The 24,051-nt window shown below is 39.0% G+C and overlaps 1 protein-coding gene across 1 annotated transcript in view; it reads right to left on the bottom strand.

Moving 5' to 3' along the window:
- The window catches only part of DCDC1 (doublecortin domain containing 1), a 369,285-nt gene that overhangs the window by 221,707 nt on the left and 123,527 nt on the right, over positions 1–24,051 (bottom strand). The window contains exon 8 of the mRNA XM_043549349.1: positions 7,910–8,002. Coding sequence (XP_043405284.1) covers positions 7,910–8,002 — 93 coding nt within the window. The remainder of the gene's footprint in view (positions 1–7,909; positions 8,003–24,051) is intronic.

The raw sequence follows: 24,051 nt of genomic DNA, 5'->3' as shown, positions 1-24,051 counted from the left end.
AGTCTGAAAATGCTCAAGCTGTTAATTTAACTTGATGACTCAATTGGGAGTTTTGATGGTGGAAATATTTCAGGATTTGGCCATCCGCTGTTATCAGAAAAATAAATACCCATAATTCTTTTGTGGGAAATTTTAGGATGTTTCTTCAGATAAACTTTATATACATTTTAGTACCAGGAAATTTTTACAGAAGTTCCTTTTGTTGTTAGGTAACAGGCTATCCCAACAGGTAACCCTACATGTGACCTAGGAGAGTTATATTAAAATCTAGTAATACAATACCCCTGAACTATTTTACATAGTAAGAATTTTTTTCAATTCCCAGATGTTGCTAAAAAGAGGGGTTGGGGGTGGGGGAGAGAAAGACCTGTAAAATTCTTCATCATGAATCTTTTTTTCTGCAAATCCTTTTTTCCCCCTTTTCAAAAGCAATTCTGAATAGAGGTAAAAGAAGACAAAACTTGACCTTTTGTGATCCCAGCATTAATAGGTCTGTTCATAATTCAATCTGTGTGTGTGTGGAAGCATCCATGTGGAAACATGCAGGCCTGAGAGACATAAAGCCTGTCCCTTTAAACATTATCTGACCCTATGAGTCCTCTTCACAAAAGAAGGCTTACGTACGCATAAGTTGAAAAAAATGCACACTCTCATTGTGCTGCAGAAAGCCTACACATTTTACTCCTCATTCTCCAGGAAAACTCAACAAGGAAGTGACACTAGTACATGATTTGGGTGGGTCTATGGTAAGTGAGCAGATTGCTTCAAGAAAAAGTGTATGGAAATAGGGAAACCAACTATTTCTTCTATTAAAAATATAGGGTCAAGTCTTCGGTTGATGTAAATCAGTGTAGCTGCACTGACTTCAGTGGAGCTGTGCTGATTTACACCAGTTGAGGATTTGATCCACTATGTACTGTAGCCTTGCAAAATTCAACTCAGTGAAGGAAAGTAATCTTTTTTGGTGCAATTATCAAGATATTTCCGCCCCTCCTGTTAGCTGAAATCATCATGATGAAGGGTGCATGTGTAGGTTTTTGAGCCTGGGTTTGTAAATGTTCATGATACGTTGCAAAGCTCCTATATTGGATATACTTATACAGAATATGCAGGTTTTATTCATACCTCTAAATCATATACTTTATACCTTTAACATTTAAAGGTGCTCCTGTGAAGTCAGAACAAAAAAACTGTAAGCTTTATTTTTATTATTAACGTATATAAAAGTCCTCTTATTATTCATACCACCTCCTGTTTCTCCTGTTCTCCTTAATACTAATGTAAGGTGAAATGCTATACGACCCACAGTCCACACGTTATCAGGGAGTGCTCTGAGCTACTTCGCACTGAACCTGTCAATTGAAATCCCCACAAAGGGTAGCAGACACACAAAAATAGCAATATGAGCTTAGATTTAACAGACCAAGTCTTCAGCTGATGTACATGAGCCAAGCTCTGACGACTTCAGTGGATCTATACTATCTAAGGGTCTGGGTCCAGCATCCTTAATGTGTTTCTAAACTAGGTCTGAAAAGTGCCCTTAAGTATTATAAAGGAATTGTTACTTTTTCCAAACTAAGGATCCAATTCTGCAAAGTACCAAGCACCTTGAAGTTGTCCGTATCTCAGCTCCCACTAAAATCCGTTGGAGATAAAGGCCAGATTTTTAAAGGTATTTAGGCACCGAAAGATAAAGATAGGAGTCAAGTAAGCTATCACTTCTGAAAGGTGCCTATCTGCATCATCAGGCACATAAATACCTTTCATAATCTAGCCCTAGATAATCAGCCCCTTTCAGAATCACGGCCCTCAAGAGATGTGTTAGAAAAAAAGGATGTTGGGAAGCAACAATAGTAAGGAAAGAGATGGAAGATTTATAGTATTGAAAATATTTTTGTTTCAAAATGATACAATTTAAAATAAATATGTATCAATTAATATGGAATTATAATTAAGTCCCTAAGGAATATATGGTATTCAAATGAGTATCAAATAACTTTAAAGCTACTCTATAATAATCTTATGTAATATTGATAATTCCATCAGTCTAGGACTGCTTCTTATTGACTGGATTATCTAAATTCCAAGTTTCCATAAACAGCTGCTTTAGACAAATCCCCAGTATCAGATAGTCAGAAAAACAAACAAACCACAAATGAAGAACTCTGAAGGAGGACAAAACAGAAACTGATAGGACAGGAAATTACAGAACCAAAATGGAGAAGGCTAGCATGTACATGGAGGAAAGACCCGAATAACATAACAAGACAGCCATTGCACTGTAACCCACCAAGCAAGGATAATATGGATGCAAACAACAGAAGCAGAATGGAAAGTTATCAAAATGATATGGGAAGTAGCTAAGACTGCAGGAGGCAACCAGCAGAGATGGGATGCAGTGGTGAAGACCCTGTGTTCTGCATGGAATAGAGAGGCATAAGACGGAGAATCTAGGACTGATTTGCTTAAAAAAACCCCAAAAGACAAAGCACATTGACCTAGATTCTCTGGTTTGGGGAAGCCGTGCTTGTTGCAGGTCTGCCGGGGAGAGCAGGAGAAAAGGCACCTTTAAGCCACTTCTGATTGTGTCCAGAGACTGTTCCAGAACTCAAAATACAGCTGAAGCAGATGGGTACACTGGACTCACCCCCTTTCCTACACCAGGAGCTAGGGAAAAGGGCGGTATAGAGTCTCTGTAGTGGCCTGTATCACTTAGGTACTCTTCATGTGGGGAAATTATTTTTTTGTCTCTCTTACATGGCAAAGATTTGTAAACCTGTTAAAACTTCCTTAATACATGTTTAACACACACAGACACCCTCCAGGCCTCCCTCCAGCTGGAGCAGAATAGAAAATCTGATTAATTGTTTCACATTATTTTCCATCCTTAAATAACATCTAACTGATTTTCACATGTGTAGTTTGAATGTAAATTTTTAGTGTCTGGAAATGAACTCTGTAACGTATACCTATTCTCCTATAATTAAAAAGTATGTGTGATTTAGACAAACTTTGTGTTTCCTTTTATTGTCATGTGCTTTCAACGTCTCAAAGAAAACCATAGGCTTGTAAGAGAAACTTCTAGGTAGCATTTTTGTGAAGGAGCAGTAAATTCTGTTTGTCTTGGGTGATTAGAATTAAGAAATTGGTTGGTTCCTCAGGATCATTTCTAATAAGGGATGAGGCTATAAATATTTTGTCATTCAGTGCATGCCTTTCAGCAGGCAGAGATAGAATTAGTATGTCCACAGAAATTTATTTAACTCCAGAGGAAGCTACTGGTTCAATCTCCAGAGATAGTCCTAGGACTTTTGCTTAAGTAAGGAATTTAGGATTGGGGCCAATACACACAGTATATTAAATTGGTTGGTTACAGATTAGAAAAAAAAGCAAATAGTACAAATGGTGAGGAATCAAAAATGAGCAGGCAAGAAGTGAATAACTATAGAAAATAAGACATCATGTATAGATTACTGAAAGGAAAAATAAACATCGGTTATACAATTATAAATAACTTTTTAACTTCTACAGTACCTTAAACTTTAAGATGCTTATATGTTCTTTTACTGATGCTCTTACAAAATTTATAGATTCATAATCTTCTATCTGAAAGAATAACGGTTTTTTTTCAATCCAGGAATCTACATGGAAATCGTGTTCCACTATTGCCTAACACCAATTTTGTATTATTATTTCATTTATAGATTATGCTGTCAATTTCACGGCATGAATCTTTGTGAGAAAAAGGCTAGATTTATTAGTTCTTCATTACAATATTTCCTGCAGTATCTTCTGATTAGCTCACTATGTCTTGACATTGTAAACTACACTTTTTCCCTGGAAACAAAGAATTTTATTAACATTTTCTTTAGAGTGGCGACATAATTCAAATAAATGGAAAAAGAGGTAGCTGAACTCTATGGTGGATGATAAAATATTCAGCTACAGTGAAAAGACTCATTTAAATGTTGACTTGCATGATAAAAGGAATTCTGTAGTATAAAATGTATTGCGAAACGTGTTAAGAAAATTTAACACAGGATATGACTGCACTGTAATAATGGCGTGAGACTGCAGCTTGAGTAGAGACCCCCAAGCTAAAGCTGCAGCAGCACATGCTTTGGCATGGTCTAGTCACCCGAGGAATTACCCAGGGTTCCGTGAGGGCTTGTATAACCTTTGCCGAAGCCTGTATGTCATGACTTCACTGCTCGAGAACCTGAGCTAGCTAGATTAAAGCTCGCTCAGATATGTCTACTTGACCTGCAATCATACTCCATGTTTGCAGTGTAGACATATTCCAAGACTGCTGGAAAATTGCAGAACTTGGTACACACAATGAGATATCAAACCTATCATTTAAATCAGCTTCTGTACCAAACGACTGGAGGGTAGCTAATGTGATGCCAGTTTTTAAAAAGGGCTCCAGAGGTGACCCTGGCAACTAGAGGCCAGTAAGCCTCACTTCAGTACCGGGCAATTTGGTTGAAACTATCATAAAGAACAAAATTGTCAGATACATACATGAACATAATTTGTTGGGAAATAGTGAACATGGTTTTTGTAAAGGGAAATCATGCCTCACCAATCTACTAGAATTCTTTGAGGGGGTTAACAGGCATGTGGACAAAGGAGATCCAGTGGATACAGTGTATTCAGTTTTTCAGAACACCTCTCACATGGTCCCTTACCAAAGGCAAAATAAGCAGTCCTGGGATAAAAGGGAAGATTCTCTCATGGATTGGTAACTGGTTAAAAGATAGGAAACAAAGGGTAGGAATAAGTGGTCAATTTTCAGAATGGAAAGAGGGAAATAGTGGTGTCCCCCAGGAATCTGTACTGGGCTAAGTCCTATTTAACTTATTCGTAAACGATCTGGAAAAAGGGATAAAGTGAGGTGGCAAAATTTGCAGATGATACAAAACTACTCAAGATAGTTAAGTCCCAGGCAGACTGCAAAGAGCTACAAAAGGATCTCACAAAACTGGGTGATGGGGCAACAAAATGGCAGATGAAATTTAATGTTGATAAATGCAAAGTCATGCACATTGGAAAACATAATCCTAACTATACATATACAATGACGGGGTCTAAATTAGCTGTTACCACTCACAAAAGAGATCTTGGAGTCACTGTGGATAGTTCTCTGAAAACATCCACTCAATGTGCAGCAGCAGTCAAAAAAGCAAACAGAATGTTGGGAATCAAGAAAGGGACAGGTAATAAGACAGAAAATATCATATTGCCTCTATATAAATCCATGGTATGCCCACACCTTGAATACTGTGTGCGGATGTGGTCGCCCCAACTCAAAAAAGATATATTGGAACTGGAAAAGGTTCAGAAAAGGGCAACAAAAATGATTAGGGGTATAGAACAGCTTCCGTATGAGGAGAGATTAATAAGACTGGGACTTTTCATCTTGGAAAAGAGGCGACTAAAGGGGGATATGACAGAGGTCTATAAAATCATGAGTGGTATAGAGAAAGTAAATAAGGAAGTGTTATTTATTCCTTCTCATAGTACAAGAACAAGGGGCCACCAAATGAAATTAATAGGTAGCAGGTTTAAAACAAACACAAGAAAGTATTTTTTCACGCAACGCACTGTCAACCTCTGGAACTCCTTGCCATTGGCCACTGTCAGAGGACAGGATACTGGGTTTGATAGACCTTTGGTCTGACCCAATATGGCCGTTCTTATGTTCTTATGTAAATTTATAATTGAATAGATGAGGCTTGCCCTTTCTGCTTGCGTAGGATCCCAGTGAGGTCGATGGGCATTCATGTACGTACAAGGGTCTGCCCTCCTGCATCCAATTATAGGATCAGGGCCAAACATGACTTATAGAGATATACAAGGCAATTGTAAGACTGCATACAGTGAATTTTCAGCAGTCTACCTAGTCATTTCCTGAGTCTGTGAGGAGTGGAGGAGAGCAGACACCACTGGGCTGTTACTTCTCCCACGCAGATGGGCACGGAATGGGCTGGCAGAGCCTTGGCTATACCTTTCAATAAGCTGGTATGTGCACAGGAGCTGACACAGAAGGAGAAGTAAACTGTGCCAGCAAAGGGGCTGATGCAGAGTATTTCTACCCTAGAGCAAGGAGGAAGCAGAAACTAGATTGTGGCTTCCCAAATCCTGTCCTGCTCCTGGGGCACAATAGCTATGTGCTACTTACTCATTTCAGACTGCAGGATTATAAACTTTAGGAAGTTTTAGTGCATGAAACCATGGGAAGGAAATACAAACAAATCAGAGAAACTTTAAGTAGCATTTTCAAATAATAACCTGGGGGTGAAATCCTGGCCCCACTGAAGCTAATGGGAGTTTTACTATTGACTTCCTTGGTGCCAGGATTTCATTCTTGATGTGAAGAGAAAGGTCTGGAAGAGAAGATGACATTAAAAGGGAGAGGAAAAGGATCCATTATGGACACTTCGCCACAGAAGAAGGGTGATTAGAGGAAAAAAGAAAACATGACAGATGTGTGGAAAATGTAATGACCTACTAAGAGCCATGCATATTTGTAAACTACAAATTTTCAGTGCTGAATAAAGAAAAGTAACGATTAGTCAAAATGATTAGACAAAAATGCTCCTATGTCCTGAAGTTTTGTGTGTTCCTGCCATCGTATGCGCATGAGTCTTTCAAGAGCTACCATTTTAAATAAGTTATTACATGAGTCTTCCATCTTTGGAGATGGACAAGGTTTCCACTTTTACAAGATAAACTATTTGCATACAGAAAAAAGTCCAAGGGAAACAGGATTTTGAAAGATTTCTATGGTCTAATTTTAGCTATGTAAGTCCTAGTACTGTATGAAAATTTCAGACGTTAAAGGAACATCGAAATTTAAATAAAATATGTTCTGTCACGCACATCTCCCCAACTGCATGTCACCTTAGGGCAGACCCAGACCATATGCATCAATGAACCAGGGGCTTTGCAACATTTCCTATATTTATCATCCTCTTTTGTGCCTACCTTAAATGCACATGAGGTGGTTCACTGAATCGTAAGGAGTATTTTTTGTTGAACCAATCAACTGAGGATTGTTCAATATTATACAGCTAAATTCCTTTGGTTTATAGTTAAAATGAGTCCCAACTCAGCTCCCATGAGGAATTCAATTTATATAGCTAACTGCTGTTGCTTTTATAAGGAAAGAAGTCACAGACATAGGCCTAACATATTTATCAATATCCAGCTGTTTTACCCAATATGGTGATTACAGAGTTGCAAAAGGATTAGGCCAGAATAGATGTTCCTGTACATGCATTAATATGAGATACTACCAAGAACATGACTTCTGGAGACTGTGTGTAATTTAGGGCCTCATTTGGTTTTAATGTACCTTCTAGCTTTACCTCAACTAATTTAAGAACTCCTTGTACTGTCCAGTTTCCACATTATCAATTTATTTCTGATAAGAGAGCTTGAGTTAACCTAAAAAAACTAAGTCTTTGTACGGTGGGAGGTGACATTTAAAACAGGATCATATTCATGTTGCCATCATTGGGGATTTTGTCTTAGAAACTTGCAGAACGGTACAGCTCAGCCCACAGAAAAGAGACTAAGACATTAATTCTTATTCAATATGTAGCCAAGCAGGAGTATTCCATCTGTGTCTTGATATCGTAAAACTGCTTGCTTTAACAGGAAAACGCAGTAGTACATTTTGAGATTAGGAAATCTGAACTCACCAGGTGTACATGGGTAATCAGTATTATAAATGCCTTCTACTAAGTCAATAAGTAGCAGATTATTTTTAAAAACCCTCCTCTTTTAGTTAGATGCAGGGATTAAAATCAGTTTTATATTCAAATATAAATAATAGCTCTCACTGTCTTTGAAATGTTTTTTCCAGGTTTATCAAAATATTTAACTGATATTATTCACTTACTTTTTCTTGCTCTAAATATAATTCCTCTGTTGTCATTGAAAGAATGCCTTTTTCTGTGATTCCCCCTCTCTGACCATCAATTGCAAAATCCATCTGAAAAATGTAAAATCATTTCTTGAAATGTGCATAAAATGTTGTTGATTACAACCCATATTTACAATAGTGAAAACATTTTAATTGTGATACAATCATTCATACACAAGTTCATTCACAAAATATTTATTCTATAGCCATTTGAAAATACAGATTTTATTAACATTATAGGGACAGTTTCAATTTAGAATATATATATGAAAAAACTCACCCTTTAGAATGAATAACCTAACTTTGAATATATGCAATTTTTAATTTTTATATTATAGTTATTTTGAAGTTGGCAAACAGTTTTTAAGATATATCTAATATAGACAATAATAAAATAAGTTGTGGTACCTAATACTTTTTAGTCACTCACTACTATATAGCTTGCTTAATAATCACATGTTCTAGCTCTGTGGGTGGGGACTGCTGTTACCACTCCATTGTGATGCTAAGAGAGAAGTGGCCCCAACCCCATATTTCCTTTGGTACAATAGTCTTCTAATGAGATTTCTCTGCCCTGCCCCACTCTGGATCACTGTATGAGGACCACAAAGCTCGGACAGAGCACTGTCCCCCCTGCAGGAGCAGATTTCAAACAAATGGCGCAACTGCACCACCTTTACTTTTGACACTCTCAGATTATCAGTTGTGAGAATTTACTGGGTAAAATCCTGGCCCACTGAAATTAATGCAAGCTTTTCCATAGACTACAGTGGAACCAGCATTTTACCCACTGTTCCACACTTTGGGTGGAATTGTGAATACACATGTTGGAATAAGCTTTACAGCCACACACCCAGAGTCCAAGTCTCTGCACAGGAAAAGTGTATGACGGGAACTTGCTATTGGGAGGCCACATTGTCAGATGACTGGATACTGGTGCATCCATTGGCATTAAAGAGCATAGCTGATAGTAAGACTGGAAGGACTGACGGTGACTGGGTAACTATTCAGGCAACTGTACATGTTAAGGTTGATTAATGATAAAGTACAGTGAAGTTGCAGCCAAAAGCTTTTCACCATAAGCCAAGGTTTTATTCTTGCCACCCACAATGGGCATCAGCACAATTAACTGCACACAAAATGCTATCTTTCACATGATAAAACAGATTGTAGATGCCCTTGTAGCTTTCTGAATACAATAGAGTAAATGCTTGGAACCCCAAAAAGAATATGAGTACTGTAGTAAGACAAAGCTCCATGCCGTTATTAAGAAAATGTAAGACAAACATTTGAATGTGTTCAAACTCTTGCTATATTGTTCATAAATATAACATTTAAATACATTTTGCAATACTGTACACAAATAGAAATCAAATAAGAAATATGTAAAGCAAAAGTTGAATCAAGAGAGAGCATTTTCACTTTGAAAAATTATGCAGCGTTAATAGCATCTCCTTCAAGTATCCAGACATAATGATAATATGCCCATTTTTTCTTTTAGGGCACAATTCTCCTGTCATCTTTGCCTAGCACAGCTCTGCTTTTGGCATAATTTAAATGAAAGACACATAACAGGGTCTCACTTGTTCAGACTGCATTAAATCTTTTTCTGTTCTGTTCAGGTTCTTGTATCATGCCCATCACCATAGAGTCAAAGTGCCTGCTGTTTGAAAAATATTTTGTATATTAGGCATCATTTCAGATAGACAACAGGTGGGTGCCTTCCAATAAGATTAAAGAGAGGTATAATTTGTCCAACAGAACAATTTTGTCCAAGAGAGTTAACTACATATGTCTTTCAAAGATTAGAAACACTTCAAAATGTTGGTGTGCCAGTTAAAAGTTAGAAAGACAATTTCCCTTTCAGTGCTAAACCTGGGCACCATTCACAGTAAATCTGTGTATCATCAAATATTATACATGTCCTAAATATGGGAGGGACAAAAACCAAGAAGCTCTACAAGCTGCAGTTCAGAGAGTTCCTGTGGAGGTGGAGTTATAGCGCTGGATCTACATAGTTCTACCGGACTAAGTCAATATTGATCCATTGACTTCCATGGAACTACACCAATTTACTCCAGCCGAGGTTGTGGCCCATGGTTTTCAATCCAAAAATTAGGCAAAGCTTCATATGTGTGGATATCGCAAGATTCACAGGGAAATCCTAAAAAGTGCCAGGCAACCCATGCAGAGAACCAGACTTTACCCTTTGCCAGCAAAACTCATTCAAGAGACATGCTGTCACGGTCTCCTGATCCATAACCCAAAGTGGGTTGATGGCATAAAGCAAGACCCTATAGATAACAGAGTAAGCACTAATATCTACAGGAAATTCCTAATGGGTTTACAGACAGGTGATGGCACAAAAGTGGCTCATCCTTTACCCATCTCCTTCTGCTTAGGAATGTCTTTTCACAACCCATATGAGACTGATTACTGATGTTCATGTGGAGGACCTTTCACTGAACTGGGGAAGGGGAATTATATATTACTTTGAGCTTCCTGCCTCAAAAAGCCTGTTTACACTAGGGACTTTTAAAACACTGTCCAATAATTTTGGCTCATTTCCACCCAGGTCAGCAAGATTGGTAGCATTAATGTACATGGATCGCCAGCTGCTGCCATCATTTTATGTCCTATGCCAGTCAGACTGACATTGATCAGGAGATATATTGCCGATGCCCCATCTGCACTGGGCTCCCAGCATTGATAACCCAGGTGGAAGTGAATTGGTATTAACCTGGATGTCTACAATAGACAGGGGCCATACATAATTGTGTAATTGGAATAGGATTTCTTCTTTCATTCATCTGTACCATGCAGTGGGAAATTATATGACCTCAACTCTGTACATATACTTTTGCTAATTTTCCTCTCTTCATAGAATCTCAGGGTTAGAAGGAACCTCAGGAGGTCATCTAGTCCAATCCCCTGGTCAAACCAGGACCAATCCCCAATTTTTGCCCTGATCCCTAAATGGCCCCCTCAAGGATTGAACTTACAATCCTGGGTTTAGCAGGCCAATGCTCAAACCACTGAGCTATCCCTCCCCCACAAATTCTTACACAAACAATAGCATGGTGGTTTGTTATTTTTAATAAAGGATTTAAAGACAGGTTAGAGAGGGACAGAAAAGAGAAACTGAGAACAGAGTGAGAAAAGAGAGAAAAGAAAAAAAGGAGTCAGAATTGAGAGGGAAAGAAATAGAAAGTAGCCAAAACCAAAAGAAAAGAAGAGACAGCAAAGAAGAGTATAATAAAAGAAGCAGAAGATGGAAAAGAAAAGAAAATAAACTAAGAGAAAAAATAGTTAAGGTATGAAGAATTGAAACAATTTATTTGGACAAAAAATGAAAGAGAAAGAATGAAAGAAAAGAAGTACAGGGAAAGAGAGCACAAAGATGATGGAAAGAATACAAAACAAGGAAAAAAGTAAAAAGCAAACAGCAAGGCAGAGAGTACAAGTACCAAAATCAGCAAATTTGATGGACATTGGTCAGGCTCCCTAGGTTTTCTGAAAATTTTAAGCATCTGGATAAACAGGCAACCTACCCTTTCTTAAAATCATGTGGGAAAAGCTTTAAAAAATACAATGCAATGGACATAATTTTCTGCCACCTTGTATCTTGTGTAATTATTTACCACTCTGCAGAGTATATGCAGTGCTGTATTAAAATGCTATCATTCTGATCTGATAATATTTTACATTCACTTTGCACAAGTGTAACTGAATACATAGATGCAACCCCATAGCAAATCAGACCTAATGTGCAATTAAAGGCTAGTTCTGGCTATTTTACAAACGTGTTCACTTTTAATAAATTCTTATAATCTTTTCCTTGTTTCTTTGTAAGATGCATCCCAGACATAATTTCTCCACAAATTATTGAGGAGAATGGGTTCTTAACTTCCCATGGAGGGTATGCAGCTAGTAAAGCATAGAGTTCAGTATAGCATAAAGTGAGCTATGCTTTCTGATCATACAGAAATTGTTCCTCCAGCACAGCAGCTGTACAAGCCAACTTTTTAGGTGCTGCAATATAAACATTTTAATGAAAGAAGATAGCAAATGCTTGTTTACATTTAAAATATGTAAAGTAGGACCGAAGAAAGCCAACTTTTTTACAGAGAAAACAAAACAAAAACCCTTGAGAGATAATAAAAGGGTGGATTAATCAATTCTCCTTTCAACAGATAGGTATAAAGTATTAATGGAAAATGTTTGTGTTTTGAGCAGTAGAATATAACAGAATGTATGGCTGGACATTTTATAATTATAGTTATGAGATGACAAATGGATCAATAATTATATATTCAAAATACAAAAGGGTTTTAACTAAATGTTCATACTTCGCTCAAATATTATAAAATATCTAATTAACCTGCATGTAGAGCACATAGCCAACTTATAGTCTCAAGATCTCACCATAAGAAAAACTTATGCCCATTAAATTTAAAATATTAACATTTGTAACCAATTAGCACATAGCTACTGTTCAAATAAGTAATCTGAATTATGTTTTATATGCAGATAAATATAAATAATACAATTTAACATAAAAACTGTGGCAATCAGCCTTCAGATATATATATTGACAAGATTACCCAATGGCCTATTACTATACAAAAGAGTGGGACAAATTACTTATTTATATATACAAAACATGCTTATAAAGGCCAGCTGCAGGTATTTTTTGGAAAGTGCATTTTAATAAGGTCCTATTCAGTAGGGGAACAAATGGGGGAAAAGTAGTTTGCACTACAGAGTTTAGTGCAAGAGCTCTCTCTTTTTCTAACAACGAAATCAATCATTTGTCCAGACTGTGGGGAGTCAGAGTTAGTTACTGAAAAGAGCTCCATATATAAACAAGTCAATAACTCATTGTGTGTTATTGTTGGGCTGAAGAAGTCTCCTTTCAAAAAGCTGCCCCTGCTTCTCTGAGAATGAATGTCACTGTATTCAGAGAGTGGGAGAGGGATCTTTTGTTTCTAGCTATTGCTGGCTGCCATTTATGTATGGGAAAAGAGAAGTAGCTGCTAGTTGAAAAACCATACCATAACTATTGCACAATTCTACATTATGGCTGTCCCAGAAAAGACCTTATTTTTGTAAATATACTTCTGTTAAAGACTTTACAAGTTTGCTTGAGCTTCTGAAATCTTTATTAATATTCCGTATATAATTATTTTCACTTTATAAAGAAGAAAATGACAATAGAAATTAGTGATGACAAACTATTTAATAACTTAATTTTATCTGAATGTGAATAATTAAAGCAATTAACCAATTCTGTTTGATAACTATAGTTACTCAACATATGTGCTATAGATAACTATATTTAGTAATTTAATAGTAGTATATAAGTAAGCTTTGATCTTTATTATATTCTGTGTTTCTTGTAATAATTAAAAGATTATAAAACAATAGTAACTAAATCATCTCAATTCAGATTTGGGGAAAAATGAGAAGTGCAGCATTATTGTAGTTCAAGCTGCAATAGTTAAGCTTGATTCCTTGATCTCCAACAGTATAGCTTCCAAAAAGTGTCAGTGTTCTAGCCTGATAATTTACAGGATCATAGGCCCCAATCCTGCAAACAAACAAGTGATATACATTCCACAAGTAAGCACATGTATTGAATTCAGTGAGATTGCTTGGATCAGTACAGTTACTCACATGTCCGTGTTTGCAAGAGCATAGTGTAATGAGGTTCTTACTGATCACTAGTGCGCCTCCTTGCCTCTAGGTCTAGGAATGTAGCTTTCGCTGCATAGGGTGTCCCCTTGCTCTTCATCGCTCACTTTGCTATAGTCTTTCTTCTGATAACTTGGCCCTCCAGCTAGGTCACCCTTTAGTCCACCAGTACCGTGGTTATGAAGGACAAAAGGACAAATGTCCAAATGCCATCTCCAGATGGTGTTCAGTCCCAGTTTGAGGCTCTATGCCACTATAACAATGGCTGGTAGGGCAACATGGGCTCACCCGCTAAGCTGGGTTCCAGCCCAGGGACCCTACAACCAGCAATGCAGGTCCTGCTGCTGTTTCCCAGTGCTCCTTTCTACCAAGTCTCTCTATTTTCTCTTTCTCTTGGATTTTCCATGGAAGCTTACTCTACTCCCTGCTCCTACCTTCACCGCTCCTACCTTCTTGCCAGATTCCTTACTCCGGGGCAGGCTCTCCCCCTGGGACTTTGTGCTTGTCCCTGCTGACCTCCCTCATCCCAGGGACTGACTGCAAAATTCTTCCCCTGAAGATCCTCTCTTTGCCTTGGTCTACACTGGGGTGGGGGTGGGGGGTGGGAATTGATCTAAGTTACGCAACTTCAGCTACGTGAATAACGTAGCTGAAGTAGACATATTTAGATCGACTTACTGTGGTGTCTCCACCACGGTGAGTCGACTGCTGCCGCTTCCCCGTCAACTCTGCCTACACTCTTGCGGTGCTGGAGTACAGGAGTAGATGGGAGAGCACTCGGGGGGGGGGGTTGATTTATCGCGTCTAGACTAGATGCGATAAATCGATCCCCGCTGGATCGATCGCTGCCCGCCGATCCAGTGGGTAGTGAAGACATACCCTTTGTCTTTGTTTTTTGGCACAACGTATGAGGCTATGACCACCATTTTCTTCATTCACTTTTAGCCATTTTTTTAAAAAAAGTCCTTTCACTTAGTCTAGTATCCTTAAGGAAATGCAACATTTTCCTGATATTCTCACTAGTCCCTTTAGGGAAAAATCTTTGATCCAAGCTGACTCAATTTTTCATAAAAGAACTTTGTTTCCATAGAATATTGTCCACAATGCCACAGATCATGATCAACAGTTTATTTGGTTTTGCACACATTATACAACCTATCTTTATGTATTTTAATAAGTTTAATTTATCATTTAAGGCACAATCACCTGCTAACACTATAAAAATGACTACTATACTTTTTGTATCTGACTATGGAGAATAGTATTATCTTCAGTTTTTGAGCATACATCATAAAATCTTCATCCTTTTGTTTCCTTAGTCCGTAGTTTTTGGCATTCCTTCACAAGCTCCTTTCATTCACAAGCTCCTTCATGACTACACTTGTCTACTTAAGGATATCTTATTATCCACTTCCTCATTTTTTAGAGCTTGTTTTTTGCTGCTTTGTCAGCCACCTCATTTCCAGGTATGCTGATATGTGCCATAATCTACTATTGTTACACAGATACCTGCTTGAATTATTTCTGTAGTTAGGAATATTATTTCACTGTTTGTGTAATTTTTTCTTCCTGAAGTCCCTGATCTGATTGTCATAATGCCTGACAAGGCATCAAATAAAATTACAGCTGCAGCTGGTCACACATCTCGTACTCAGGCTAATGCGAACATTATCCCTATTAGTTCAGCCATTAGAACGGTCACATAATTCAGTAGCCTTTTAGATTTTTGGACTGGGATGACAGAAGGCTGTTCCTACTCCACGCGGGCTGTCATCTTTTGATCCGTCTGTATAGACTTGACTAAGCCAGCCCCATTTTTCATAAATTAATTCAGAAATTGTATTGGTCCTAATGTGTAGTATTTTCATTCCCTTGGTTTTTTTCATACTATTACAAATCCACAAATGGGAGAAGTAACTGTCCAGCTGTAATTTGATTTCCCATGACTAAAATTTTTTAGCGCTCTCAATTTTTCATTTAAATATATCTCTTTTGCCTATTCTTTCCCTGATAGTATGAGGAAGTCTGTGGCAATCCATCACATTTTGTCTATTAATTTCTCAGCAACCCTCATAAATCCATTGTATACTTCTATTTTCACTATTCCTTTTACCTTTGCCCAAAAGATTAGATCTAATAGTTCCATCCTTAGGTTTATAGGTGCTTCTCCAGTGGCTATTTGCAGCACACATTGATGTTACCACCATTGCACCACATGTCAATCGTAGAGCTTGGGCCTGGAACAGTTCCAAGTTTCTAACAGGTTTCAGAGTAGCAGCCATGTTAGTCTTTATTCGCAAAAAGAAAAGGAGTACTTGTGGCACCTTAGAGACTAACAAATTTATTTGAGCATAAGCTTTCGTGAGCTACAACTCACTTCATCGGATGCATTCAGTGGTTTTTGAAGCTGAACCAAAAGCTTGTCATCTGTAGTCTAAAACTGGTCTTATCAATGCATTATATATCATCTATACCTTATCTGCATCCCATTTGTATCCAGCTATACTACTAAGTAATTTAATTCTACTTTTACAATTTTTATGATATCATCTATGCAATCTTTCCAAGTTAATTTATTATCAATTAATTTATTATTATCATAGGAACATAAAATTTTGAACTATCTTAATTTTTTCACCATAAAGAAATAAGTCCCAGTCTTCCCTAATTTTCTTCCTAATTAAAAGCATTCCCTTAGTTTTTGCATATGAGCATTTAAATCCCCCAAACATTTTTCCACTTGGAAATTCTCTGGAGTGCCTCATTTGTCTTTTCCTCAGCTACTTTAAGTCTTTTATGCTGAGTCCATATAGCACAGTTGTCTGCAAAGAAGGAAATGCCTATTCCTGTCTGCACACTTTCCAAGGGGTCATTTATCATAATGGAAAACAAAGTAGGGCTGACAATACTCCTTTGTGGAATTCCATTTGCAAGCTTGTAGGTTTTTAATAAAGTTATTCCCACTCTGATTTATATAGTTGTCACTTAAAAAGTCCCTTATCCACCAAAACATTCTCCCTTTTATTCCAATTTTAGCTAGTTTATATAGCAGGCCTTCCCTCCATAGCATGTCATATGCTTTTTCAATGTCAAGGAAAACTGTTATCATAAAGTTCTTAGTCCTTATGCTTTTTGTACCTCTGTTTCCAGTCCCAGTTCCAGTCTATATCAGGGGTGGCCAACCTGAGCCTGAGAAGGAGCCAGAATTTACCAATGTGCATTGCCAAAGAGCCAGAGTAACACATTAGCAGCCCCCCCCATCAGCTTCCCCCCCACCCCCAGTGTCTCCCACCCGACAGCAGTACCACCATTCAACACCTAACCCTACATCCCTGCACCTCCCGCCCGCTATGATCAGCTGTTTAGTGGTATGCAGGAGGCTCGGGAGGTGGGGGGGGGAGGGGAGGAGGAGGAGCAAGGGCGCAGCAGACTCAAGGGAAGGAGAATGGGGCTGGGGCCTGGGGCAGAGCCAGGGGTTGAGCAGTGAGCACCCTGTAGCACATTGGAAAGTTGGCGCCTGTAGCTCCTGCCCCAGAGTTGGCGCCTATGCAAGGAGCCGCATATTAACCTCTGAAGAGCCGCATGTGGCTCTGGAGCCAGAGGTTGGCCACCCCTGCCCTATATGGTCAACTGTACATCTTCCTTTTCTGAAGCCACTTTGTATCTCAGTTATAATATCATTTTTCTCCAAGTATTCCACTAGTCTTACATTTATCATATTTTCCATGATTTTCCTCACACACGATGTGAGAGCAATAGGCCTATAAACATCAGGTCTTGTATGTACCTTGCCTGGTTTCCTAATTAGTATCACCAATTCTTGTTTTTATTCCATTGGCAGCAGCCCTTCCCCCTCATCCTCTTCCCCCACCCCCATATATAATTATGTAACCACAATAGCATCTTTAGATTCCCTTCTGACAAGTGTGGAAGCATTTCATTACTTATGTTATCTTTACCTGGTGATATATATTTTCCTTGTCCTATTGGCTGCAATAAGCTCCTGCATACTACAATTTTTGTTTAACACATCATGAGTATATTCTCTCCAGCCATTTAATAGTTCACAGCTTTCCTCAATAAACCTCCTTTTTCTCCCCACTCATAAAACTCACTGCTTTGATTCATATTACTACTGACTTTTGGAATTCTTTTGCAAAAATGTCTGCCTTTCCTAAGTTAGAGACCTCAATTTCATTGTTTACAATATATTCAGGTACACATTTACTTTTACTTCAAATTCCATTCATTCTTGGAATTTGCTTATATATTTCTTAAAGCTCTGAATATTTGTTCAATTTCCTACAGAAATTTCTCCAACTTCATTTTTTTGTCTTTCTGTTAATCCTTTGTGCCACCAGACAAAGCATTATATATTTTATAAAAGTAATTAAGTCTTTACTATTAATTGTGTATCTTGCTTGCTTATATGCCTTATTTCTTTCATTGATTGTTAATTTGCAATCCTCATTCCACCAGGGAACTGGATTTCTAAGTCAGTAAGTCAGGGACAATTTGATGTTTTGTTGATGACCAGATCAAGTGCTGCTATAATTCCTTTTATTATGTTGTTACAGAATTCTTCTATGTTCTCAGTTGTATAGTTACTACATAAATATTCATCAAATTGAATCTTGAAGATGTCCCCAATCAGCTTTTCAAAAACATCAGCAAGGGATTCTTCTTGTGTTTTCGACATTTCCTTGGCCTTGGTACTCAATAAGCGTAGAGAAGTGATCACTTCCCATTTCAGTCTTCTTTATGAATTTCCCAGATGCATTTACTAGCTCTATTATTTGTTCCAATTCCCAAATCCAAAACAGAAAAAGATCCATCCACTGAATTAAATCTAGTAGGTGCACCTGTATTCAATATAATCAGGTTATACATGTCAATAAATTGTTCTAAACATTTACCATTTTGACCAATTTTCTTATTTCACCATAGCTCATTGTGACTACTAAAGTCTCCACAAATTATGAATGGATTTTTGATATTATTAACTAGTGTTCCTAATTCTAAAATAACTAATTTTTACGTGCATTATAAATATTATAAATCTGTATGTAAGTGTTTTTGTTCTGTATGGGAATCTCAATAGCATGATATTCAAAACTTAAGTTTCTGTACATTGACATAACCAAATTCTTCTTTTATAAATATAACTTTAAAATGAAGCTTTTTTCATTTTAAATTGTTTAAATATTCCTCATATTGATACATCAAGAGACTGAAAAACTGAGCTATAAAGAGCCTAATTCAACAGTAAGCAGAAACACCTGTCTCATGCATCAGGGAAGACAGACAGAGTCCATACTGGGGGACTAGCATGGGCTATGAAGTGCAGAGGCTTGATGGATGTTTCACTAAACCAAGCCCATATGAATTCATCAAAAAAATACTGGGGATTGAATAGTAATCTGTTAAATTTATAAACTACTGAAAACCTACAATACTATTCATAACATCATAACAAATTCCTTGAACCATAAAAAACTCCGAAAGGAAAAAACAACCATTTTTTTCTATTAAAAATCATCATTAATATTAGCATGAACTTATTACATTTAATTTCAGCAAAAAGACTGACCCACAAAATCCCTTCAAATAGTTTCAGAGGGGAGAAAAAGAATGCATCTGCAGAATCCCACATATTTACAGCAAATGGGCATTTGCAAATATAGAACAAAATATGCAATTATTTGATTGTACAAATGCCTTCACATGTTTCCAAGTTCACCTACTGAGCCCTGTTTGATATTGTAGCCTTTATTATCTATAGTATGGGATGGAATGTAAAAAATTTCAGAATTAGGGTTAAGGTTACTAGTTAATGTTGGGATTTCCTCTGAGACCTTTTCCACTCAGCTTATCCAGAACACCTCGTCCAGTTCTGGAAGAACCTTTTATCCAGTTCTATGGAATCCAAAAAACTGAGTTTGAATCCAAACTTGTCAATGATGTTTCTTTACTGGAATTTCATAAAGCTACACCTGAGGTGATCAGGGAACTCCAAACTACATAATTATAAATCACATTATATATATATAAAAGATATACACGTTTGTTTTAGAATATATATTCTAAAACAACCGTGCACATTTCATTCTACATTGTATCACATGCTTTATGATTGGTTTACTAATTTTATGAACCAATCCCTGTATAGACCATGACTTATTCATGAGATACAAAGTGTGCTAGGACGCAAAACTGCAGCTACAAGCTTATCACACATTACTCTTCTTACTATTTCTTTATCTACTAGCTACATATTATTTACAAGGCCACTTGTGAATTCACGCTTTGTCCATTGTTAACCTCTGTTTCCTTACTTCTGTTTTCTTTCACTGTTCATGTAAGGCCTACAGTTAGCTGGATCTATCTGGCAAATATCCAACCAATATATATAAAATGTAACTTTCAACAAACTAAATACATACAGATACATAAAGTATTAAGCTGCTTCTATATAGTGTGCATTTACCCAATAATGTGTGTAACCTTTCAAAGGCGGGGGAACTATTTTGCAAATATTGACTCAATCAAATGTATTCATAGACAACAATACTAAAATATACTGACATTTATGGTTGTGATACATTTCTTGATTACCTTATTATCTACAGTATACAGATTGTTTTTCTCGGTTTTGACATTGTATTGGTAGAAGCCTTAATATCAAATGTGACTAATTGTAAGTAAAACTCGGATTACAAAAACAACAGTCTTGTATAATTAAAAGAGAAAAATATAATCAAAATAATATATATAAAAACTGGACCAGATCCTAAACTGAGCCTGAGTTCTGCTCAGTAAGGAGGTAGGAAGAAAGGTTGTTTTCAATTCCATGATCATGGTAGCAGCTGAGGACTAGTTTCATCATAAACTACTCTAACTGGCGTTGGCTGAAAGGCTTCTCTAGGGATTGTTGCACTGACCCAGGATTTTCAGAGTACACCACTCTCCGGCAATGCCCACTTTTGTCTCCAACTCATCTCCCATACTGGTGGATGGCAGGGTCAGGAGGCATAGAGCTCTGCCATTCAGCTCATATTAATGGGCTGAATAGCACACTGAGGCCTGGTTTGATGAAGTAGTTTATTGATATCAGCAACAACTTCTTTTTAGCACAGATTCTTTTGCCCACTAAAATGTAGAAAAAGATTCTGAGAGTAGAAGACCCATTTGGTAAAAATGACCACTGAAGAACTGAATAGCAAATTAATTTCCTAAAAGTAACAGCAACAAAAGCCCAGACTTTATTTAAAAACACTGTCAGAGGCTTACTATGCACCATGCAGCAGTATTTAGAGGAAGTACTAAGGTTGTTCTAAGTCAGACCACTAGCATTGGGCCTTTAATGGAACCACCATCAGCGAAGGATTGGCATAGCTGAGCTCTGCTCTCCCATGGCATTTCCCTGTGGCCAACGTTCCCCATATTCTGGGAGAGAGGAAGGCAATGGCAAAGCCCTGGCAGTGGTACAGATGCACCAGCAAGCAGATTCCCCTCTGACAGGTTAATTCTCTGCTGGGTGTTTAAATTCAGATTACAGCTCCTCTGCATTTTCAGATTGGTGCAAAGAAGCTATAACACAATAATTTTAGCCCAGAGACAATGCAGGACCACCTATGATCCTTATCAAGATACAGTGAATCAGATGACACAAAAATTGCGGGAGAGGTAAATAATGAAGAGGATAGGTCCCTGATTTTAAAGCAACCTGGATCATTTGTTAAATTGAGTGGAAGCAAACAATGTGCATTTTAATATGGCTAAATGTATATATCTAGGAACAAAAAATGTAGGCCACACTTACAGGATGAGGTACTCTATCATGGGAAGCAGTGACTCTGAAAAGAAATTGGGGGTCGTGGTAGATAATCAGCTGAATATGGGCTCACAGTGTGATGCTGTGGCCAAAAGACCTAATGCGCTCTTCGGGTGCATAATCCGGGGAATCTTGAATAGGAGTAGAGCAGTTATTTTACCTCTCTATTGGGCACTAGTGCAACTGCTGCTGGAATACTGTGTCCAGTTCTGATGCCAACCATTCAAGAAGGATGCTGATAAATTGGAGAGGGTTCAGAGGAGAGCCATGAGAATGATTAAAGGATTAGTAAACATGTTTTATAGTGATTGATCTCTTTGAGCCTAACAGGTGACTTGATTACAGTCTGTAAGTATCTACCTGAGGAATAAATATTTAATCATGGACTCTTCAATCTAGAACAGAAAGGTATAACAAAATACAATGACTGGAAGCTGAAGCTAGTCAAATTTATAGTGGAAATAAGACGTAAGGTTTTAACAGTGAGGATAATTAATCACTAGAACAATTTTTCTCCATCACAATTCTCCTTCACTGACAATTTTTAAATCAAGATTGGATGTTTTCTAAAAGATATGCTCTACAAATTATTTTGGGTAAATTCTATGGCCTGTGTTATACAGGATGTCAGATTAGATGATCACAATGGTCCCTTCTGCATTGCAATCTATTAAAACCACCATCTCACAGGAAGCTATTGATATTGTATAAGTGTGTAAAACAAGTGGCCTCCTCCCAAGCACCACTTCAGGGCCTCGTGGTAGCCCTGCAAGCAGAGGTGGATTAAGGTCTCCTGGGGCCCTGGGCTGGAGCAAGTGAGGGCGCCCCAATGCTGGAACCATGAACCCACCCCATCCCTTCCACCTACAGCTCTGTCCATGGCCCCACCCCATTCTGCTCCTTCCCCCTTCCCCCACCCCATTCCATCCCTGGCCCTGCACTGTTCCACCCCTTCCCCTGTGGCTCTCCCCCATTCTGCCCACGACCCTGCCCCATTCCACCCCTTCCCCTGTGTCCCCATCCCCCGCTTACTCCTTTTCACCACCCCTCATTGCCGTCCTGAGACTAGAGAAGCTCTGTGCCCCCATCATGGCCCCGGGGCCGTGGCAGGGAGTGCAAACTTCTCCAGCTTCAGGGCCACAGCAGGGGGAGATTTTTCAAGGGGCCCCAAATTAGCCAGGGTCAGTAATCCACCACTGCCTGCAAGTGGCCCCTCACATCAGTTTCCCTTTTGAGTTCCCAGTAACTCCATGCCAGCTTATCCTCTTGTCCACTGACATAGTTTATTAAACAAAACTAATGCAAATTTCCATAACAAAAGTCCCAAAAGATAGTCCATATTACTGCCAGTGCATGTAGTCCTTAAAACCTGCTTTCTTCTCAACATAGCCCAGTGTCTTTGCCACATTGGACTCTTTGTTTGTCCTCTTCAGTCCCTGTACCAGGACAGCCAACTCATGTCAGAAGTAAGGCCCTAAGCTGCACCTGCTCAATACGTCTGATGCCCTAACGAGCCAGCTAGGCGGCCTGACGGACCATCCTGCCTGATTGGCTCAGGAAGCCACCAGGCCAGTTTTTTAACCTAGCAGCAGCAGCTTGCTGACTGTTCAACACCCGTAGACTCTCTGCCTCTGCAACTGGCACCTGTGCTGCCCCTTCCCCCAGTCCTTGTACCACCCCTTTTCCTTGAGACCCCGCCCTCACCACCCCTTCCCCACTGAGGCCCTGCCCCCATGCTGCCCCATACCCCAAGGTCCTGCCCCCACACCACTCCTTCCCTTGATGCTCTGCCCTTGCACTGCTCCTTTTCCCCAAGCCCGCCCCCATGCTGCCTCTTTCCCCCAAGACCCCACCCCGCACTCAGTCCTCTCCGCTCCGCCTCCCCCGTTGCTCACCCTTATCTGGTAAAAAATTATGGAGCCATGGCCCCCTGGCTGCCCCAGCCTCCCTATGCTCGTCTCCCCAAGTCCTGCTCCTGTTAATCTTCTACCACTCCAGCACCGGTACTGCCCTGCACCCAGCCTCATTCCCATCTTGTTCCAGCCATGCTCCTGTCTCAGAATCAGCCCTTCTCCTGCCTTCCTTGACTCCTGGTAATCCATTTCCAACCCTTGGCTCTTCCTCTGCCTCAACCCTTGGCTCGGGCATTGAGACTCCGACCACTAGGCCTCCCTCCCGCTCTGACTACTAAGCCTGACCACCTACGACCCGGTCTGCTGAAGAACCCCAGCCCTTTCTTTTGGAATGCATTTCTGCTCTTCCCCATGGAAACTCCCAGAGTCTCTCTTCTGGAAGCATCCTTGCTGGGGAGCATCCCTCACTCCCCCTGTACCTTTCACTGTTCCTTGGGGTCCAGCTCTCCTGCAAGGAGACATCAGCAGGTAAACTGCTCTGCTGCCCCCACTTCCTTCAGTTCTTTCTGGTCCTGAGAGCCAGCAGGCATCTATTTCTGCTGCTGCTCCTGCCTTCAGCCCTCTCTGACCCAGGCTCTCTGTCTTGAGGAGCTCAGCCAGTAAACCCCTCTTATACCACTATATAAATCAATGATACAACCACACCTTGCATACTTCATGCCGGTCTGATTGCCCCA

The sequence above is a fragment of the Chelonia mydas genome, chromosome 6 (genome assembly GCF_015237465.2).
Source record: "Chelonia mydas isolate rCheMyd1 chromosome 6, rCheMyd1.pri.v2, whole genome shotgun sequence".
NCBI classification, from domain to species: domain Eukaryota; kingdom Metazoa; phylum Chordata; order Testudines; family Cheloniidae; genus Chelonia; species Chelonia mydas.
This window is presented reverse-complemented; position numbering and strand designations above follow the sequence as displayed.